The sequence below is a fragment of the Prunus mume genome, linkage group LG7 (assembly GCF_029339155.1).
Source record: "Prunus mume cultivar Tortuosa linkage group LG7, ASM2933915v1, whole genome shotgun sequence".
Lineage (NCBI taxonomy): Eukaryota > Viridiplantae > Streptophyta > Magnoliopsida > Rosales > Rosaceae > Prunus > Prunus mume.
Window position 1 is genome coordinate 2,141,834 of NC_142704.1, and position 18,874 is coordinate 2,160,707.

General features: G+C 37.3%; 3 protein-coding genes across 3 annotated transcripts; all 3 read right to left on the reverse strand.

Annotated features, from left to right (window-relative positions):
- LOC103337536 (BTB/POZ domain with WD40/YVTN repeat-like protein) lies at positions 1–1,789 on the reverse strand. The gene has a single exon (XM_008240698.2). The coding sequence runs from the start codon at positions 1,616–1,618 to the stop codon at positions 197–199; it is 1,422 nt and encodes a 473-aa protein (XP_008238920.1). The 5' UTR covers positions 1,619–1,789; the 3' UTR covers positions 1–196.
- Positions 1,790–2,998: 1,209 nt separating this feature from the next.
- Positions 2,999–6,188, reverse strand: LOC103337539 (uncharacterized). The gene is made up of 2 exons (XM_008240699.3): positions 5,653–6,188; positions 2,999–4,664 (listed from the first exon to the last, which is right to left on the reverse strand). Exons 1-2 carry the CDS (start codon positions 5,764–5,766, stop codon positions 3,411–3,413), a joined length of 1,368 nt encoding a protein of 455 aa, XP_008238921.1. The 5' UTR covers positions 5,767–6,188; the 3' UTR covers positions 2,999–3,410.
- Positions 6,189–9,741: 3,553 nt separating this feature from the next.
- Positions 9,742–18,346, reverse strand: LOC103337540 (Peptidase M1 family protein). The gene is given in 32 exon segments (XM_089041016.1): positions 9,742–9,809; positions 10,007–10,078; positions 10,185–10,301; positions 10,304–10,412; positions 11,118–11,293; positions 11,380–11,461; positions 11,571–11,717; positions 11,811–11,949; positions 12,047–12,195; positions 12,696–12,879; positions 12,978–13,058; positions 13,140–13,249; positions 13,347–13,439; positions 13,505–13,516; positions 13,906–13,953; positions 14,151–14,231; positions 14,351–14,414; positions 14,655–14,680; positions 14,799–14,885; positions 14,975–15,002; positions 15,157–15,218; positions 15,326–15,504; positions 15,507–15,537; positions 15,619–15,726; positions 15,814–15,888; positions 15,969–16,082; positions 16,381–16,457; positions 16,709–16,784; positions 16,883–17,035; positions 17,211–17,255; positions 17,406–17,486; positions 17,945–18,346. Coding segments are annotated over 30 exon segments (2,799 nt in total). The 5' UTR covers positions 18,023–18,346; the 3' UTR covers positions 9,742–9,809; positions 10,007–10,078; positions 10,185–10,197.
- Positions 18,347–18,874: the final 528 nt, after the last annotated feature.

An 18,874-nucleotide genomic window follows, 5' to 3' on the forward strand; every position in this document is an offset into this window, starting at 1 on the left:
TTCTCTGAATAAATCATTTATAAACAATTGATAGACATGCTAATTAGCACACAAAAGAATGAGACTTGACAAGCTACAAGATCATTTACAAACAAATCAATCTACGAAACAATGTTACAAGAAAATGTGACTGATTCTGGATGATATCAGTCAATTTAATCCCCCATCTACCAATTCCAACTAAATTCTTTTGGGATTAAAATCCTCTAGCTGAATTCTGCCAGACCTCAACAGTTTGCTGATCCTTCCGGGTCATGAACATCTTGTTCCCTCCAAAAGCCATGTTGGTTATCCTGGAACCTCCCATATCCTTCATTCTCCCCATTAAATTCTTCCTGAAGAGCCTATCATCCTCCATCCCATTTTTACTGCTCTTCTTAGAGCCCACCACTACCTCTGACCATAGCTCTATGTTGCCTCCCTTACTACAAAACACTTGGCTTCCATGGCTTTCAATCTTGCACCCAGAACCTTCCTTCTTCCCATTAACCACTTTCTTCCTTTCACCAAGAGGAACCCATGGATTCTCTGCACCTATATTTCTCAAATCCGCAAAGAACATCCCGCCTGTATTCACACCAACTTTGAATATTGCTGATAAGTTATCAGAAACTGTGACATCCGAAAAGCAATCAACATTCTCCTTGATTTCCCAAACTACATTCCCAGACCTTGTATCCCAAAATTTAATGTTACCCAATACTCCTGAAGGTCCACTGTGAGATCCAGACGCCATTAACAGACCATAACCTGAAACCCAATTCAATTTTGTGGCCGGTATTGCTGAATTAATCTCGGCACCATAAATTTCATAATGACCAATCTCATTAACAGGGCTCAAGCTATTTAAATCATAAACCATAATGGAATTTGAGTTCCTCCGAGCTGATTCGAAACTAGCGAAGAGAAACTCAGGTGAGGAGCCAATTCCTTGCACTGTTGAGCCAGTCTTCGTCACATTCTCCCAATTGAGAGTCTCCTTCACAAACCCGTTTTCAAGGTCAAGAATTTGGAGACCCGAGAAGTCAGTTGCCCCCACCGCGGCCAACCTCGGCGATATCGCTAGCATCGAATCGACGGCGGTGAATTGGGTCAAAATCGTCGACTTTTTCCTGAGCGACCAATCAAAAGACGTGATTTTGCTGCCGTGCGCTACATGGACCGAGCCAAATGGCGTCGTGGCAATTGCAGACGGCGAGTCTCGGCCATTCAAGGGCAAAATCAACGACTTCTCGAGGTTAAAAGCATCAAAATGAGATGGGTTCGATAGCGAATTCATCAAAAACGTTTCGATGCCATAAAATTGGGATTCGAAAATTAGGTCTTGCAGGTCTAAAGCTTTGGCCTTTGAGGGCAAATTACCTGTTCTGAGAAGCGACAGGAGAATCGAGAAGAGCTCCGGGTCTCGATCAATGAACGGCGGAGCGAGTTGAGCTGAGGCTGACTCGGAAATTCTGGAAAAGAGCGAGTCCGGGCCGGCTAGGTTTAGGGTTTGCTTGGTGGTCTGGAAGAGCTGGCCTCCCACGTCTATGGTCGCTATGTTGGACTCTGCCTTGATTTTCTTAAACCCATTTCTGGGAAGCGCCGATTCTGCTGAAGGTGGCATGAATTTGAGCATATTTCCCGAATTGCCTATGTTCCTCACCCACCCAGAAATGAAAATTAGTTAGAGGAGAAAAAGGTAGGATTGGAAAATGGGAAAAGAGAGGTAGCAGTGGAGGTTTCAGTGGTGGTGGAGAAAAATGTGTTGTATATAAAGGGTTTGGGAGTTTTGGGCCAAAGAGAAAAGGTCGCTATGAAGCTGATTACTTCTAGAAGGTTATACCGCAGACGTTTTCTGATTTGTGGTCAACTAAAGGAGGTGGTAAAATAACAAAACTCTAAATTTTTTTTTTTTTTTTTCTCTTTCCAAAAGTCTAAATTTTAAATTTATAATTTCACCATATGTTTCGGCTGTGTTCACATGCGAAGAAGTTTCCTATTGGAGGCATCGAAGATTTCCAAGTCTAGAGGTCAATGAAGAGGGGCAAGAGAATCTTGGCGGCACACGTTGTTTAAGTGGGCAATTTGGTAATTTGACTTGTTGTTTGGAATAAAAGAAAATAGCTGTTGGAGCCGTCCAACTTGGACCGTGTAGTGAAAAACCTGGTTTGGTTTGATTTGGTTGGAAATAAATTAAAAAAACAAAAAATAATGGCAAGTGTTGTTGGTTCAAAGTTGAATTGAAACTCAAACTAGCAAGAATTTTGAGTATTGACCAATTTGCTCTAATCAGCTTTCTTATTCTCCAAACATGAAAGTAATGGACTCTTTCCATCTGTTATGAGTTGTAAAGTACCAGCCTTTTCCCCTGGAGAGAGGAAAAGCATCTGCTTATCGAATATGTCTTCTAGAACGGTTGTTATATCAATTAAACGGTTCTTCTTTTATAATGAACAGAGAAAGTTGTGGATCGATAACTTAGAAATACGGAATTGAAGAATTGAAATCGGATCAACTTCAAAATAACTTCAAAACTCCTCTATGCACTTGCACATGAAATTGGGAAATCACTTTTCAGGTCCATATATTACTTCCCAAAATAACTTCAAAACTCCTCTATGCACTTGCACATGAAATTGGGAAATCACTTTTCAGGTCCATATATTACTTCCCAAAATAAAAAGCTGATGGTATAAATTATTAAGGTTTATGCAACTTCATGGTTTAGAGTCTCGTATGCAAGTGATTTTAGGAGGACTGGAATATAATCACTTCCAAGTGATTTTAAGCGATTATGGAAGAAGCGAATCACTTAAAACCACTTAGTGACCTCAAATTACAGGCATAAAGTGACTACAAAATGTCATGGTTTGCTGAATTTTATAATACAATATAAAATGAGTTTCAGCGTGGAAATAGAAATGAGTGTCATGAAGAAGATTAGCAGTTGAACCGGTAAACAACAACATACCCTGTATATTCCAAGAAAAGTCATGAAGCAAAGAGGGGTCAAAGATAAACGCAACAACATTATCAATTAGCAGTCCACTGTTATTTATTAATGTAATCCTTCTTATCTACTTCTATTGTAATTTAATATAATACATCAAACACATAACCTTCCAAAAGTTGCCACTAATCTCTGTGATTTTATACTATCCATATCCATACTTTGTCTCTGCACAGCTTCTGAGCTTGATGAATTCCAGGTCACCATGTACAAAAACAGTCTTAGACCCGGCTCAGTCATCCTGTAAAAGACTTTCCAATCTAAAACCCAAAATTTTGTCTGTAATTTGAGGCCAGTGTAGCATTAGTTTGGTCCTTGATGTCAATCCAGTTTGGAAAACTAAAATCCATGTTGTACTGCAAAATTCGAATTCAAATGCTCCACGGGCTAGGGAGGCCTCAAGTGAGACGCATACTAGCTAACTAACACCTGGCTGCATCATAGGGAAGAACGACCAATTCTTTGTCGGGCCATTCTCCTTGGCATCAACCTTCTCATTTGCCCACCAGTCAGAGCCAATAGAGTTACCAGAATCTCCTCCATCTGGATTGTCAAAATTAAATTCCTTGACAGAACCAAGCGTGATGGATCGCTGCTTCGGATGCAGTTGTGCCTCCTCCCCATCCGCCACGGCTTTTTCTGCTGCGTCATTGGATGTCTCACCAACAGGGCAAATAGAACTGCTTACTACTTTACTAGGATCTTCTTCGCTTTGGGCCTTCTCTGCATCTTCTAGAGATGTAGATACAGCTTCAGCTAATGCCACTGGCTTCTTTTCCACGCATCTGATAACTTCTTCAGAACTTAACTCAAACGAAACTCTGTGGTTGATGGAAATATCATTATTTCGACCTCTATTGTTTGATCGTGGATTTAATACAACCTCAGGGGTTTGAGGCTTTAGAAGAAAACCATCAGAAGATGTGGACTTTGCACCATCGGGAGTTACAGAACCAGATCCTAGTCTTGAACCCCAATCACGGGTGGAGAGAATGTCGAGGTTCAAGAGCTTGGGAGGATCACCTGTTCGGAACTCCAGAAAATGATGACCACGAGCAGCAAACTCAAGGTCAGGGAAAGGAGAAGAAGTACCAGAACCTGAGATGCCTGAACTTGGTGATATAAGCTGACCCACTGGGCTTCCAGGGTAAAGTTGGTAAGATTGAAATTCATAGTGAGACAATGGGAATCTCTGACCACCTTCACCATTCCGGAATTGAGGATCAAGCAGCTGAGCAAATGGAACCTCAGGTGATGAAGGTGTAGTCAAATGAACAGACTCAGGAGGAGGAGTAAAGGGAGCAGTTGATGGCTCAGTAGTGAAGGTTGAGAAAACAGGAGGCGAGACCAACTGGGTTTCATGAGCATAAGGACCAATAGCGAAAATTGAGGTAGGGCCACTAGGGGAGTACATGCTGGCAGTGAGAGAGAAAAAACCAGCTGGTGATTGTGTGGCAGAAGGAGGTTCTGATTGAAGAAATGATGCAGGAGAGGACGGAGGTGCAACAAAGGGAAGTACAATGGAAGGTGTTTGGATTGGATTTTCAGCTCTAGGAGCATCACCTCCACGGTCTGTTGTTTCTGGGACAAGGACAGCATGTCCAATTCTCTTTTTGTGTCTTTGAAATCCAAAACACCAATACATGCTCCACCAGCTCCCCCATCTTCTTTTCTGCATTTAACCAAAGCTCATGATTAAAGCAAACCTTTAATACAATAAAAACAGCATCAGTTCTCTTTTGACACTACTCTGTCAGTAATTACAAACAATTTGAGTCAATTCCAGAAGATCATTTCAAGATGCCAAATCCAAATGCCTGTTGGGTCACCGAAGAACAATTTCTATTCTCAACTTTAAGTGAGATTTAATAAGCATTTGTGGTTCCTTTTTCCTCTGCTTTTATGAATAAGATAAGATGCACATCTATTTGACCTTTTACTCATTTATCTATCATTTTTTTCCTTTTTGTTTACTTTTTCATCAACAGCAATATCCCTTTCCCTCCCTGCCCCTCCTGTCAATCTTGACTCATTTCCATTGCAGAAGCTCGATAATTATCAATTAAACCTGAGACTCCCAATGTTAACTAAAAACTTTGTTCTCTCTACCTAGCTCTGCCTCCACTACAATGACAAATTGTAATTCAGAAGGAAACATTTTTTCTTTTTTTTTTTCCTTTCTTGTTTGTTTCTTTCTTGCTTCATTTGGCCGTGAGTGAGAACCAATGGAAAATCACTCCAATATTCCCAAGGAAAATTTCTTGTCACTTTTATGATCAAACGGCTCAGTGATCCTCAAAATTAACTTAGTCACCAAAGCTACATACTTTTGCATAAAGCAAGTCAACTCTTAAGAGACAACAACCCACCAGAATTCTATGAAAATTTTCACTTTCAGAAGCAGCTCAATTAATTTCCAAACCAAATTTGCCTAAAACGTAGCTCCAAAGGAATTAAACAGTACCCAGTTCATAAAAATCCAATCAAATCAAGAATAACACAGATTTACAGAACACAGCTGGATCTTAAATCTCTCACAAAAAAAGAATCAAAATTTAACAAGACTAAGATTCAATACTCGAACCATCATCCAAACAAGGTCAAATGAACATATCAGAATCGACCACAACGAAAAAGATCACATTTTTCGAAAAATTTACCTGAACGGTGGCTTGAGGCACACGGTTCTCGGCGGCTGCGATCGCAGAAGCAGCTGCGTTTATAGTCTCCAAAGCGTTGTTCCCAGTTCTCGACTCTCCATTCACACGTCTCATCTCCGTTTCTCTCTTTCACCGGAAATCGCCGGTTTTCATCGGACTTCCGAATCCGGCCGAGAAAAACGTCGAATTTTCTCGTGAAAATTGAACCAAACAAACAAAACAACCCAAAAGCCCGAACAGGAAAAGAAAGCAGAAATCTTTCTTCTTACTGAGACAAAGAAGAAAATTCTGACTACTTGGGATGTCTCCAAGATGAAATCGAAAATGAAAAATATGAATCAAAAATCCGTATTTTGAGTCTTTGAGATTTAATTTCTCTTACTGCGTCTGTGTCTGTGTGTGCGTGTTATGAACAAAAGAAAATTAAATATATAATTTTGATATTTTAGCGAATATTATATTTAATATTTGGCGTGACTGGTTTTGAGGTCAAACACGGCAATGACTTTGTTTTGTATGTGATTTTCGTACACCCCAACTTTAGCCCAAGGTTTATATATTCGATTATATTAGAACTCAGGGAATCTTAAATTTACTGTAACACCCCTCCTCATATGATTTTTTTTTTTTTTTGGGGCTAAGAAAATGGATTACAACACAAAATCCCGGCTACAACTACCAGTGATCAAATCTAAAGGGAAAAAGGCTGGTCCCAACCCTGAAAGATTGTACGAAGCGACTATGAGAGACTCAAGAATCTACCATGAAATTCACCTCTTTATACACATGATTGAAGAGATCTCCTCAAACGAATTTATCAAATGATGAATGTCGCGAATAATTATACAAATAAATAAATGTAGCATATAATCCCAATATGCATTTATTAAGAACAAAAACTTCGAATATTCTTTGTTTAAGGACACAAATTAACCCTTTCTTTTAAGGCTTAATCCGCATGTAAACACACTAGTTTTGCCCAAATTTCTAACACCAGCATTGGAGAACTTGAACAATCGAAACAAAACAAAAATGGTATTTCAGCATTGATGTGATGCACATATGCAACAGTAAGTATTGTTGGGGATGAGGGCAGTTTTGTCAATTGATGTACTACGAGGACAATTAGTGATGGTGTTAGTTGGAGATTAATTAGTTATTTGTTTTGCTCAAGGACAGAAAAGGTTTTAGAGGTATTTTGTCAAGGTGTGAAGTGTGCACGTGTGGCCATCCAGTTGTTCTTGACGATGATGATGGCTTTCGTGCGCAACACCAACAGCCCCACATTGCCTAATGAGAGTGGGGCCTACGTCCCAAAATTCTCCCCCTTTACCCGCCACTTTAAACTAACTTGCACGGTTGGTGCATCTCTCACTTACCCTCCCCTACCCTTTTTTTAATGCCTCTACTTCCTACGAAGAATCTTTTATGAATTTGATGCCCCAAAGAGCCATAAAAGCCACCCCCTTTCCTCACATAACCAAAGGGTTAAAGGCCATGTAACTCTCATGCAATGGCGGATCCAAATTTGAAAGCCGATTAGGTAAAATTTATATTAAAAATTCAACGATGTGAGTGAATTTTATTAATAAATATAGAAAAATACACCTAATCAATAGACATAATGAGCATTATCCTCAAATGCATCTTTAATACATAAATAAAAGCTTATAAAAAAACAAAAACAAAACAATAAGTAAATACAATGCAACACAAAAATAATATATACAAATAACCAAAACTCATACTATACAACTCATTTTCAAATCCTAAAAATTAATAATAAAAATAATAAAAACCCAATTCAGAGAGAGAGAGAGAGAGAGAGAGAGAATTCACAAAATGGGATGGGTAGCTACCCGACCTGACCTCCACATAGGTTCGCCCATGTCTCATGAAATTAATGCCAATTACAAAATCTTATACTAATATCTCCCTTTTTAATTTGTAACCTTTTATTACACACGGATACATACAATCACTCTCAAATTATATGTATCTGATCACTTTTCATTATTATACAGGGATACATATAATCACTCTCAAATGATATGTATATTTTAGATGGTTAACATAAGTGTGAGGGATCAAATCTAGGACGTTAAAGTTTACAAATTTGTGTCATGGCCGTTACTATTTGTAATTTCAAAATTTTATTATGTATGATTTATATTTAAGACGTCTAAGTTTATAGTTTACCACTTTATCAGTGAATTACTCTCGTGAATTTCTTTACAATAAATGAATTCTAGGTTTCTATCATTCAAGCTTTTTTGTTCAATCCCATGTGTGATTGTGTCAAAAGCATAATCATTATCTATACCTTGAAGGCTTGGACACAAGCACCCACTAGTAGGCATATTGTTTACAACCACATGTTTTGGGGGGTAAGAAAAAATGATTCTAGTTTTATCTAAAAGTGGGAATAATGGGTTATCTAATATGCTTTTGGGCGTATGTTATTACTCATTACTATGTTCTTAGAGCATCTTCAATGAAAAAGGTAAAAGAGTAGACAAATCTTATTTGTCTTGCCACATCAGCATTTTCATACTCCAAGGGAAGAGGCAAATGGGTAGGCAAAATATACATACTCTCCCCAACAAGATAATATTGGATACTTCAAAGTAAAAAGGTATATTGGGCCCTACTTAATTTTTATAATAAAATATCATCTCCACTCTCTCACCTACTTTCTATAAAATATAATTGTAAATGTAAAATATAAAAATAAATAATTTAGTAACAGTTTATAGACTAGCATTGTTTAATCCCTTAGACTGACCAACTTTTTTCATAAGGCAAATGAGTGGGCAACATGCCACCTAGGTTGTTATAGTACAATTTTGCCTATTTCATTTGCCTCTTCCTTTAAGCTTCACCATATTTTAATGAGTGACCAAAGTTTGGTACAAAAGGAAAAAGGCTTTGGGATACCTCAACTCAACCGGAAATTAAGTTTTAAAAGCTAAAAGCAATAATAAAGGGCTACTTTTGACTCTTAAGAACACTAATTATGCAGAGTTGATTGGCATTTTTTCACATTATTATTGCACTTCATGAGTTAAACTTTTGTTGATTGGCATTTTTTCACATTATTATTGCACTTCATGAGTTAAACTTTTGTTGCTTGGTCAAAAACAAAAGCAGAAGAACATGGTTGGAAATTTTGGAACCTGCATATCCTATGATATCGACCTCTCTAAAGACTTTTGGAAAGAAAAACCTTTTTATACGTTATACATAGGTAAGCTTTTTCTTGCTAGGTCACATCTCACGTGCCATGGGCGTGACCATTCAAAGTTTCCAATTAAAATATTGAATAGAGACAAGTGTCTACCACACCCTACTTTTTTTTTTTTTCTTTTTTTTTTTTAATAATAAAAGAAGCTAAAGATATTTAATTGAGAACTGTTGTTTTGTTTTGTGCGGGTAATGCAACAACAATAGTAGTAAAATATATTTAATCGACAGAATCTCACACCTAATATTCTAACAGTAATAATTTTTAATCTAAAAGCAACATTGCAAAGAAAAGGACTAGGGCCTAACTTAGGCAAGGGCCTCTGACTGTCATCTATTACTAGTACCCTGCTGTGGGCTTGTAGTTTTTATCAGTAACCTAACACAGAAAGACTGGCTGAGAGAGTGAGAGCTTAGCAAATTTATAAAATATTCACTTTAAAATGCAAGAGATTAGTTGTAGGAAACACTAGCTTTGCTATCATCTTTGAAGGAACAAAAACTCTGAAAATTGCAGTTTTTTCTTGTATCAAGTCAGAGACGTGGTTTTTTCTTCCCCATCTGTTTTCGGTTTTGAGTAAATGAAAAACCAATAACCATTTACATAATTTCTAGAGACAGAAGAAAGAAAAGAAAAGAAAAGAGGAATTTCATAACTATAACTTGTTTCAGATATAATGGTAAACAAGCAATTCTAATAGTATAATTGTACAGAGTAACATGATTATTGTGAGCACCCTTTGTCCTGGATAACAAGTCAAGATGATTATTTCTCTATATTACAGGAAGGGAATGATACACATGCATGCAGTTATTCATCCAAAACCAAAATCCTAAGTAGCCAAGCTCTTGGAGGCAATCTCGAACACGTTTTCGGACAGTCCATTGGTAGCCAGTATCTTCTCCAGCTGTGCCTGAAAACACCACACCATGTGTTCTATTACCATGCTGCTCCCGAATGGAAAAATATTGATATTGCATACTAAAGATAATCAATGTTTCTGTTTGGACTACATTATGTTTTGCAGTTCGAAAAACAACGCAATACCCAGCAATGTGCTCTGGAAACGATAAGAAAAATATGCTAGAAATAAGAATGATAAATTGTTACCTTGGCAAGATTTTGCCGGGTTTCATCATAGCGCCTAAACCTTGAGAAGGCCGATACCATGCGGGAGGCCACCTGCAAACAATGACCAAGGACGTTATTAGGGAAGAAATTACATTATAACGAAAACCAAGCAATTGATAATAAGAAAGTGTCCTTCAAGAGGATTCTCTGAAAATACCTGAGGATTTATTTTATCTAATTGCATCACAATTTCTCCCAAAAACTTGTAGCCTGACCCATCCTTTGCATGGAAATTCACAGGAGAACCGCAGAAACCTCCAATGAGTGAGTACACTTTGTTTGGGTTGCGCAAGTCAAATGCTGGGTGGCTTAAAAGGTTCCTCACATTCTCTACATTACCGGGAACGTCAGACATGGCTTGAAGTGCAAACCATTTATTCACAACCTGAGGAGAGGAATACAAAATTACAACAAAAGAAATGGCGAATCTTTTACTTGCATAAATTAGATATGTAGGAAATCATGGGAAGGGTTATAAGTACATACATGCTAAACAATAAAACACTTAATTAATTAGTTAAACATACAGACATACTGAACAAGAAAGCAATTATCACAGAAGTAGGAAAACTATGGGTAGCGTTAGTAGTAGCACTAAGTTACCTTTTTTTTTGGGGTCAAATAGCACTAAATTACTTAGTACGCAAAGTTAAATTGAAAAATGTGAAAAAAGCAAATCATAATAACTAAATAAATAAAACATCTGATATAGGATAACGGATGGTGATTTTACGAGACTTTCAGAAATTGATTGGTGAAGAAGAAGAACAGAAGTCTAAACATAATAGACTATAAGCGACTACCATAGAGCATCATGAGTTCAATCTTGCCTTACAATTGACTTGGGAAATTAAAATCACAGAGTATTGGGTGATTTTATTCTATTAAAATTCCTTACAAATGCAACTTAACGACAGGGAATTACAGGTTTAGTGAACATCAAACAGGTTAACATTCGTTGCATGTATGTAATGAAGCTCAGACAAACATACAGACGGGGAGGGAGGGAGAGGATGATGCACACCAAAGATCTAACAAAACAGAACTCATTCTAGCAATTTAAGGATTATTAAGTTGGACAGAGTTTTACCAAATAGTCCTCCTGCCACTTGCTATAGAAGTCGGCCAGAATATCATCACGAGTTTTACCAGGGTTTTGTGCTATTGCTGCTAAAGCTGCAAACTGATCAGTCATGTTTGTAGCACTCCTATACTCATTCAGCACAAGCTCAGTACACCTTGAATCTTCAAGGGATGCAAGATATGCTACAGATGAAACAAAATATAAGCAGTCAGTCCATGAAAAGTTCGCTGATATTGAAAACATTATGTTTCAAAAGAGCAAAACAGACCAAGAGCAATATTCTTCAGAGCACGCCTAGCCAAATTAGGGTGGTCAAACACATACTCTTCGGTGCTCCTGTTGTTTTCAACCTGTGAAACATATAAAATTCAAGTTGGTTCTTTGTAGAATAGAAAAAGTGAACAAAGAACATGATAAATTGCTCTACAGAATTCTAGGTAAATCGAAAAATGTCAATACTGTGCTAAGAAGCTCTGCTTTCAGTTCGTGGGCAAGCTGCTTCCTGATAAAAGTACGAACAGCATGAACAGCATCAGGATCGGCAACTTCCATCATGTCCATTATTTCTCCTTCACCTGGCAGAGTGATTGCCTTTGCAACAAATTCCTATTCAACCAAAGGCAAATATGGTTCACTGATAGATCAATTCTCCTGGGCATTACAAAAAGATTTGAAAGAAAATAAAGGGCCCCATCATACTTTATCCAAGCTTAAGTCAGATAGTATGCTTCTGAGCCCATGCACAAACTTTGGATTCAAAACCAAAGGTTTGTTTTGTTGAAAATCAGCAACCAAACTGAGCATCAGCTTGCGCGCCAGCACTTGCCCAGCCTCCCAACTACAACACAAATATAAACAAGTTTTAAAACATATAAAAAATCAAACAGAGGTTCATTTAATAATAATGGAGTTTTACTGCTTTGCAAAAGACAAACCGGTTGAATTCATCTGAATCATAAGCAAGGAGTAAAAATAGATCACTATCTGTGAGATCAGTTTCTAGACGAATAGGTGCACTATAGCCCCGGAGCAAAGATGGAATTGGCCGCTCAGATACATCTGAGAAGACAAACTCTTCTTCTTTCTGCATAGGAGAGTAAAAGCATATCTATTAATATGGGCAAGACTGACCAGCAACAACTTGCCATGACTATTTCTCAAAAAGGTAGCCAGGCCATTACACTACAAGCATTCAGTGTCCATTTAGAAAAACCAATTTTGCACTCCAACACCTCTATGTTTCCCCAATATACATCATAGGGCAAAATAGTGTTTAAATAACTCAAAGACAACAAATTTTATAGCTTTGTATTTAACATGTTTGAAAGAGATTTCAGTTTTACAAGTTAGTAATAATATGTCCACAAAAAAAATTCTGTAAGATAAGTCCAGCTACTAAGAATACATAAATGGGAAACCAAGGATATTATTGTTTTATAAACATAGCCCCTAAAGTCGAGAGAGAGAGAGAGAGAGAGAGAGAGAGAGACAGAGAGAGACAGAGCCAAACACAATATGGTATGAGTCCAAATAAAGATGTTAATAATTTAAAGAAATGCTTAAGACGGAAAATCTGAGCCCAACCTTTGTTACTCTAAGAACTGTTGTGTAGACTGGCTGACCATTGTTAGCAACAGACTGCAATGTCCCATCATGATGCACGGAGGAAAGAGGCACCTCCTTGCCGGTTGAGTTGAGCAAACCTACCGCCACAGGAATGAACATGGGTTCTTTAATGGGCTGCCCTGGAGTTGGTGGTACCTCTTGACTGATCATGTCCACATCATCAAACAGAGCTAGTTAGCAGTGCCACCAAACAAAGAGATAGATAAAGACAACACAGAAGATTATACTCTGTTTATATACCTAAACTTCAAAGAAAATGTGCGGGCTTCAGCATTGTAAGAGGATGCAACTTTGACAACTGGGGTCCCAGCTTGTGAGTACCTACAGTTTCATAATACTCCATATAAGCATTAAACCCATAAGAAGGAAACTCAAAAGTGTGGTACAGATAAAGATGCACACCATAGTAAGAAATTAGCAAAATCTGCATTGTTAGCATCTCGCATGGCAGCAAAAAAGTCTTCACAGGTTACAGCTTGTCCATCATGTCTCTTGAAATAAAGATCCATGCCCTGAAATGGGGAAAATTAATATAAATTGACTTTGTAAAATGGTCAACCTCAGAATATGAAGTATATATTGTAATCATTCGAGGCTTCTCAGTCTTACGTTTCGGAACCCTTGACTTCCAAGTAAAGTTTTGTACATCCTGACTACTTCAGCTCCCTGATAAAGTTGGGCCATTAGAATAAATCATTGACACTAGCAAAAGCTTTTGTGCACACGCATACACGCACAAAGAGAGAGAGAGAGAGAGAGAGAGAGACCTTTTCATACACCTGCCAGGAGAAAATGGAATAACAAAGGATAATTAGATATCTTCTCTATGATTTAAAACAAACAAACAAGAGATAAAAAGAATAGTTGCTAGTCCCTACCGTCACTGCAAGTAGAAGTTGGTGAAGGCCCAAAAGTAGAATCATTTCCAACATGGTTGCACAAGAAACCCAAATATCTCAATATTGAGAGCACAAATTCCTATGACAACCAAAAAAATGCAGCGACCTTTACAATAAACAAATTATTGGAGAAAGAAAACCTGCCTGTATAGAAGTTATCCATCTGCAAGAAAGAAAAACAAAATGAATATGATTTGAAGGCAATAGTTAAAAAAGTACTAGAATATGATAACTTTGAATGAGCTACCAAATAAAAGATCATATCTGACCTTGATGTAAGAATGTGGCCGCACAGGATGAGCCATGGGACCAGCATCCTAAAAGACCAGAAAACATATATCAGGACTTCAATTTGGCACATTACACCACATCCTTAGAACATCAAATGCAAACCCATGCTCAATGGATTCACAACTCGACTCCTAAGCTCATAAAATAGTATGATATAAAATAGCAAATGTCAATCAGAAGTTCTAAAATTTACATAACCAAAAAAATGAAAAATAAAAAAAACCTGTGGGAACTGATAATTTCTAAGTCTGGAAACATCAGAAATCCGCTTTACAGGGCGACTCCCCATATCAGATGAAAATTCCTGCATATTATGAATATCATAATGAGCAACAGTCCCCATGTCACAAGATCAAATCTAGAAATATACTCTATCAGTTTATATATGCCACTATGCCTTGAGGTAAAGATAAAAAATTATACCTGATCACGGAAAACAGTTAGACCCTCCTTTAAGCTGAGCTGAAACCAATCACGACATGTCACTCTGCATGCATGTTAAACATATTCTTGTATTAAAAATGGTTGTGGAAACCTAATGTGTGAACACTGAACCCACTTTCAATAGATTACACACTTCAATATAAATGTCAAATCAGATATTGAGAAATATAATTGGATAACATGGACAGGTGAAGGATGTGAACAGAAAAAGGGAAACAAAGCACATAGGACAGGATGCATATTCTCCAAAAAAATAATTTGTAATGCTGGTATATAAACCAACCTGTTGCCAGTCCAGTTATGGAAATACTGCAAAACAAAAATGGATAGAAACAAAAATCAGCATTAATGTGCTGTCTGCCATCCAAATCAAAATTGACAAAGCACGTTGCTTTGAGTCCTTATTTTATAGATGTGAAAAACAAACCTCGTGGCCAATAACTCCCAAAATGGCTGCATAGTCTGCATCAGATGCAGTTTCTGGAGATGCCAACACAAGTTTGGAATTGAAGATCTGTAGAAATTTATTCAATTGTTAAATTTGAAAGAATAATATGGAACTCGGTCATTATCACAAGATTAGATTCTAAAAAGGAAACATACATTCAAACTCTTGTTTTCCATAGCTCCCCTGATAATCAAATAATAACCAAAAGTATCAGTGATTAAACAATAGAATGAATCAAGTTAAAGAAATGAAAACATTAGTCACTTTCCACACTAAAATTTTGAATTTTAGATGTCCGCATACTTGGTTTTTTATCAGAAAGAAAAATAAAACATACATGTTAAAATCTGGAACAGCCACAATGTTGAATAGATCCAGGTCATACTCAAGACCGAAAACCTAATAGAAAAATAGTCATGTGAGCAGCGCACAATAAACTTTGCAACCAATATCAATAAAAACTTTATATCAAAACCAATAATCTTTATAAACATAAAGAAACCCACATCCTCATCCCACTTCATAGCTGCCTTAAGTGAATACATGGCATGTGCAGTTTTTGGCACATCTTGAGCAGGGGTCCAAATCCTCAAAGCCACCTTTCGACCCGAACGAGTAACAAATGTGTCATCTCTGCTCTCAAGCTGTCCAGCAACCAAAGCAAACAAGTAGCAGGGTTTCTTGAAGGATCCTCCCAAAGAGCAAAATGTTTATTACCCTGAACCAAAAGCACAAGATTACAATGAATAACAGTACAGTAAATATCCATGTACTGCACTTTTTAGTAAGTGATGCTCACCTCTAGGTCTCCCTGCTCTATGAGATTTCCATTGGACAACAACACTGGGTATAATGATTTATCAGCTTCTATGCGGCATGTATATTTTGCCATTATATCAGGACGGTCCTGTTCCAAATGAAATGCAATCAATACAGCAGAAGTTGATTGACATTTTACAACTGGACGACTGGAATATATAATCAATTTACCAACCTGATAGAATGTAATTTTACGAAAACCCTCAGCTTCACACTGTGTACAGAAATTCCCGGATGACCTGTAAAGCCCCTACAGTAAAATTAATCTACAGTCAGAGAAAAATAATACCATTTATCAGGCATAAAAATTGTAGATATGACAATATGCACCTCTAATGATGTGTTCTTCTCAGGATATGTCTCTGTTAAAATTTCCAACGCAAATGCACCACTAGGTAGTGATGTTAATGTCAGATGGCGTGAATCCAAGCGGTAATCCTCCTCCTATCATGGGGAAAAAGGCAACAAGCATGTAAATTATACCAATTCTAGAAAGAGAGAAGGGGTTAGGAAAAAAAGAAATCAGCACATGGAATATTAATAAGACAGGAAAAGCATGCTCATGATCTCAAAGTTCAGGTAAAATATCAACTAAAAGTGGCAACTTAAACTACTACTATTGTGAAGTAGCCTTTCTATGCATTTAATTAAGGAATAAGATCGAGTCAATGCTTGTATTTTTCAGAAAGCAACTATGAAACATTAAGCCGAGAACCAGAATGGCACAAAAGAAATTACATACCTTTAATTCCTTGCTGTTGATTCGAACTGAGAGTAACTTAAGATCTTGCCCATCAAGGACCAAAGGGGAAGAAGAGCCTGTAAATCAAAATAACAAAAATGTATTAAATAGCAAAAAAATGGCTAGGCATCCTTCTTCAAAATCATATGTAGCATAATGAAAAAGATAAGCAAAGATAGATGCAGAGCATCGCTCCAGAACAGAAAGATAGAATTTTATGACGAGCAGAATAAATTTGTTCAAATGACCAGGAAGTTACCACTGTAACAAGGACAGAGATGTTTTTTACCAATGAAATACTAAATGAGAAGAGTGATTATGGGACTACCTTCAACTCTGGGGAAAACAGCTATTTTTGAACTAACAATTGTTTTCTCCGCACCAAGCGAAAAATTCAAATCCACCTGAAGTAGTAGCTCCATAAGTACACAGAAGTTCCGCATACAAAAGATCAGAGACCAAAACAATATATAGTAATTAGATTTAATAAAGTGTAGTATACCGAGTCAAAGTAGTAGTCAGGCAATTTGTAATCCTTCAAGAAGATTTCTTTTGGTGCACCCATTTTGGATTCTTCAACTTGCTCTGGCAAGGATTCTGTGGCAACTGAGCAGATTAGCCTCCTGCTCCCTTGTTTATCCGTCTGAAATGAGTTCTAGATTTGCACATGATTAAGAAAGTTATAAGAAAGAAACAACTACAAGATTGGTATGATGCATATTTATACTGGTACAACACAAAATACAAGGGCATAACACATACAAATATGAGTATGTGCAAAGAAATATCGGAACACATAAACAGTTTCCAGTAAAAACATTTCAACTCACAGGAAATGAAGTACAAGGAAAGCGATAATTCCTTCGACACTTGACCTGAAAACCTCAGTTGATTAACAGAGTTCAGAATCCCTTCGTTTGAATTTTAAAGTTGATAGCTAAAAATTAGCACTGAAACATAATACTTTGGAAAAAAAAGAAATCACAGAAGTAACCAACGAAAATAGGGGAGAAAAAATCACAAACCTCTGAAGTAAGAAAGCGCCTGTATCTGGAAAGGCTTTTAGATGAATTCCCCAATAAGCTAACACGGCGTGTACATTGAAGCTGAAAAGCGAAAAAAAAACATTCATACAAGTGAACCAAGGAAAAAAAATGATACTCACGCAATTTTCTAGACATAAATCATTTTCAATCTAGACCATTATAACATGCTCACTCGTGTGATTGTACAACACATGGATATGGCATTCTATACATCCTAAAGAGAATAATAAATAGAAGGCAGGAGATGAAGAGACAGCTAAAGTAAGGAATCTGAATAAAAAAATAAAGAGCACAACCTAGTAACCCTCAAGAAGTGACACGGCTGACAACCCTTTAACAGATTCCTAGTCCAGATTTCAAATATGCTAACGCGTTTAATTTGGAAATTGAGTAGAGTATCTCACACCAGTGAGACGGCTTGCAAGTTACAACCTTTTAATAGATTTTAACACACAGACGACTGATATACACACACTAATCACTATCATCGATTAAAGAAATGGGATATAGGCAATCACAGGAGCAGATGAGATCAAACCAAACAGACTCGTCCTCACAACAGCAGAACTCTTGCATGGCAAAACCAACCGAGCCATTCAATTCAAAAGCCCAAACAAAGCTACTCTAACACTGATCCTCTTGAATCCCAATAAGGGGTCGAAGTTCTAAACGAAAACCCAGATGCCCAAAACCCAATAAAATCCACCAGAGGCTGCAAAGAGGCCCTTAAAACCCTAGATCAAAATAACCCAGATGAAATAACAGAACCCATTTGCTCCTCCTTATAAAGGATATATGGATAATGCAAATTATGGACACCAAAATTCAATAAAATAATAAACAATACAAAAATACTCCTGGGTTCAAAGAAATCTGCAAACGATTGATAGAAGAACTTTGAGAGAGAAATTGAATAGTTTCATCTGCATTACCTTGTTTGATTTAATGATCAAAATCCAAAGGAAGGGGATTTAAAACAACCTGGGATATAGAACCAATGACATGGGTACCCCACAGAAGCTATTTATTATAGGACAGAACAAATATTATTATATTAAATTACCTAATGTTTTGTGTAGAAATTTGATGATAAATCATTTTCCTCTTTTTTGGCAAAAAACTATGATGTCCTATTGGCCAATGCTGGGCTGCATGACTGGGTTTAGTATTTTTAATATTATCTCTTAATTTCGTGGGTTTGTTTGTGTTCGATAGTAACTGTATCACTTTTGTTGGGCTTTAATCATATGGCCCAAATCAAAAGGTTGGCTTCTGAATTTAACCAAAAAATACATCCAAAAATTTGATCAGTAAGACCTACCGAGTCATTCTATAAGAGCAAGTCCAGCAGCACAGCCCAGCCCGAGGGGAGGGGGGAAAAAACAAAAATCCGTTTCCAGCCATGCAGCCCAGGCCCGGGGTAACCGGGTGGGACCCACCAACTCTGC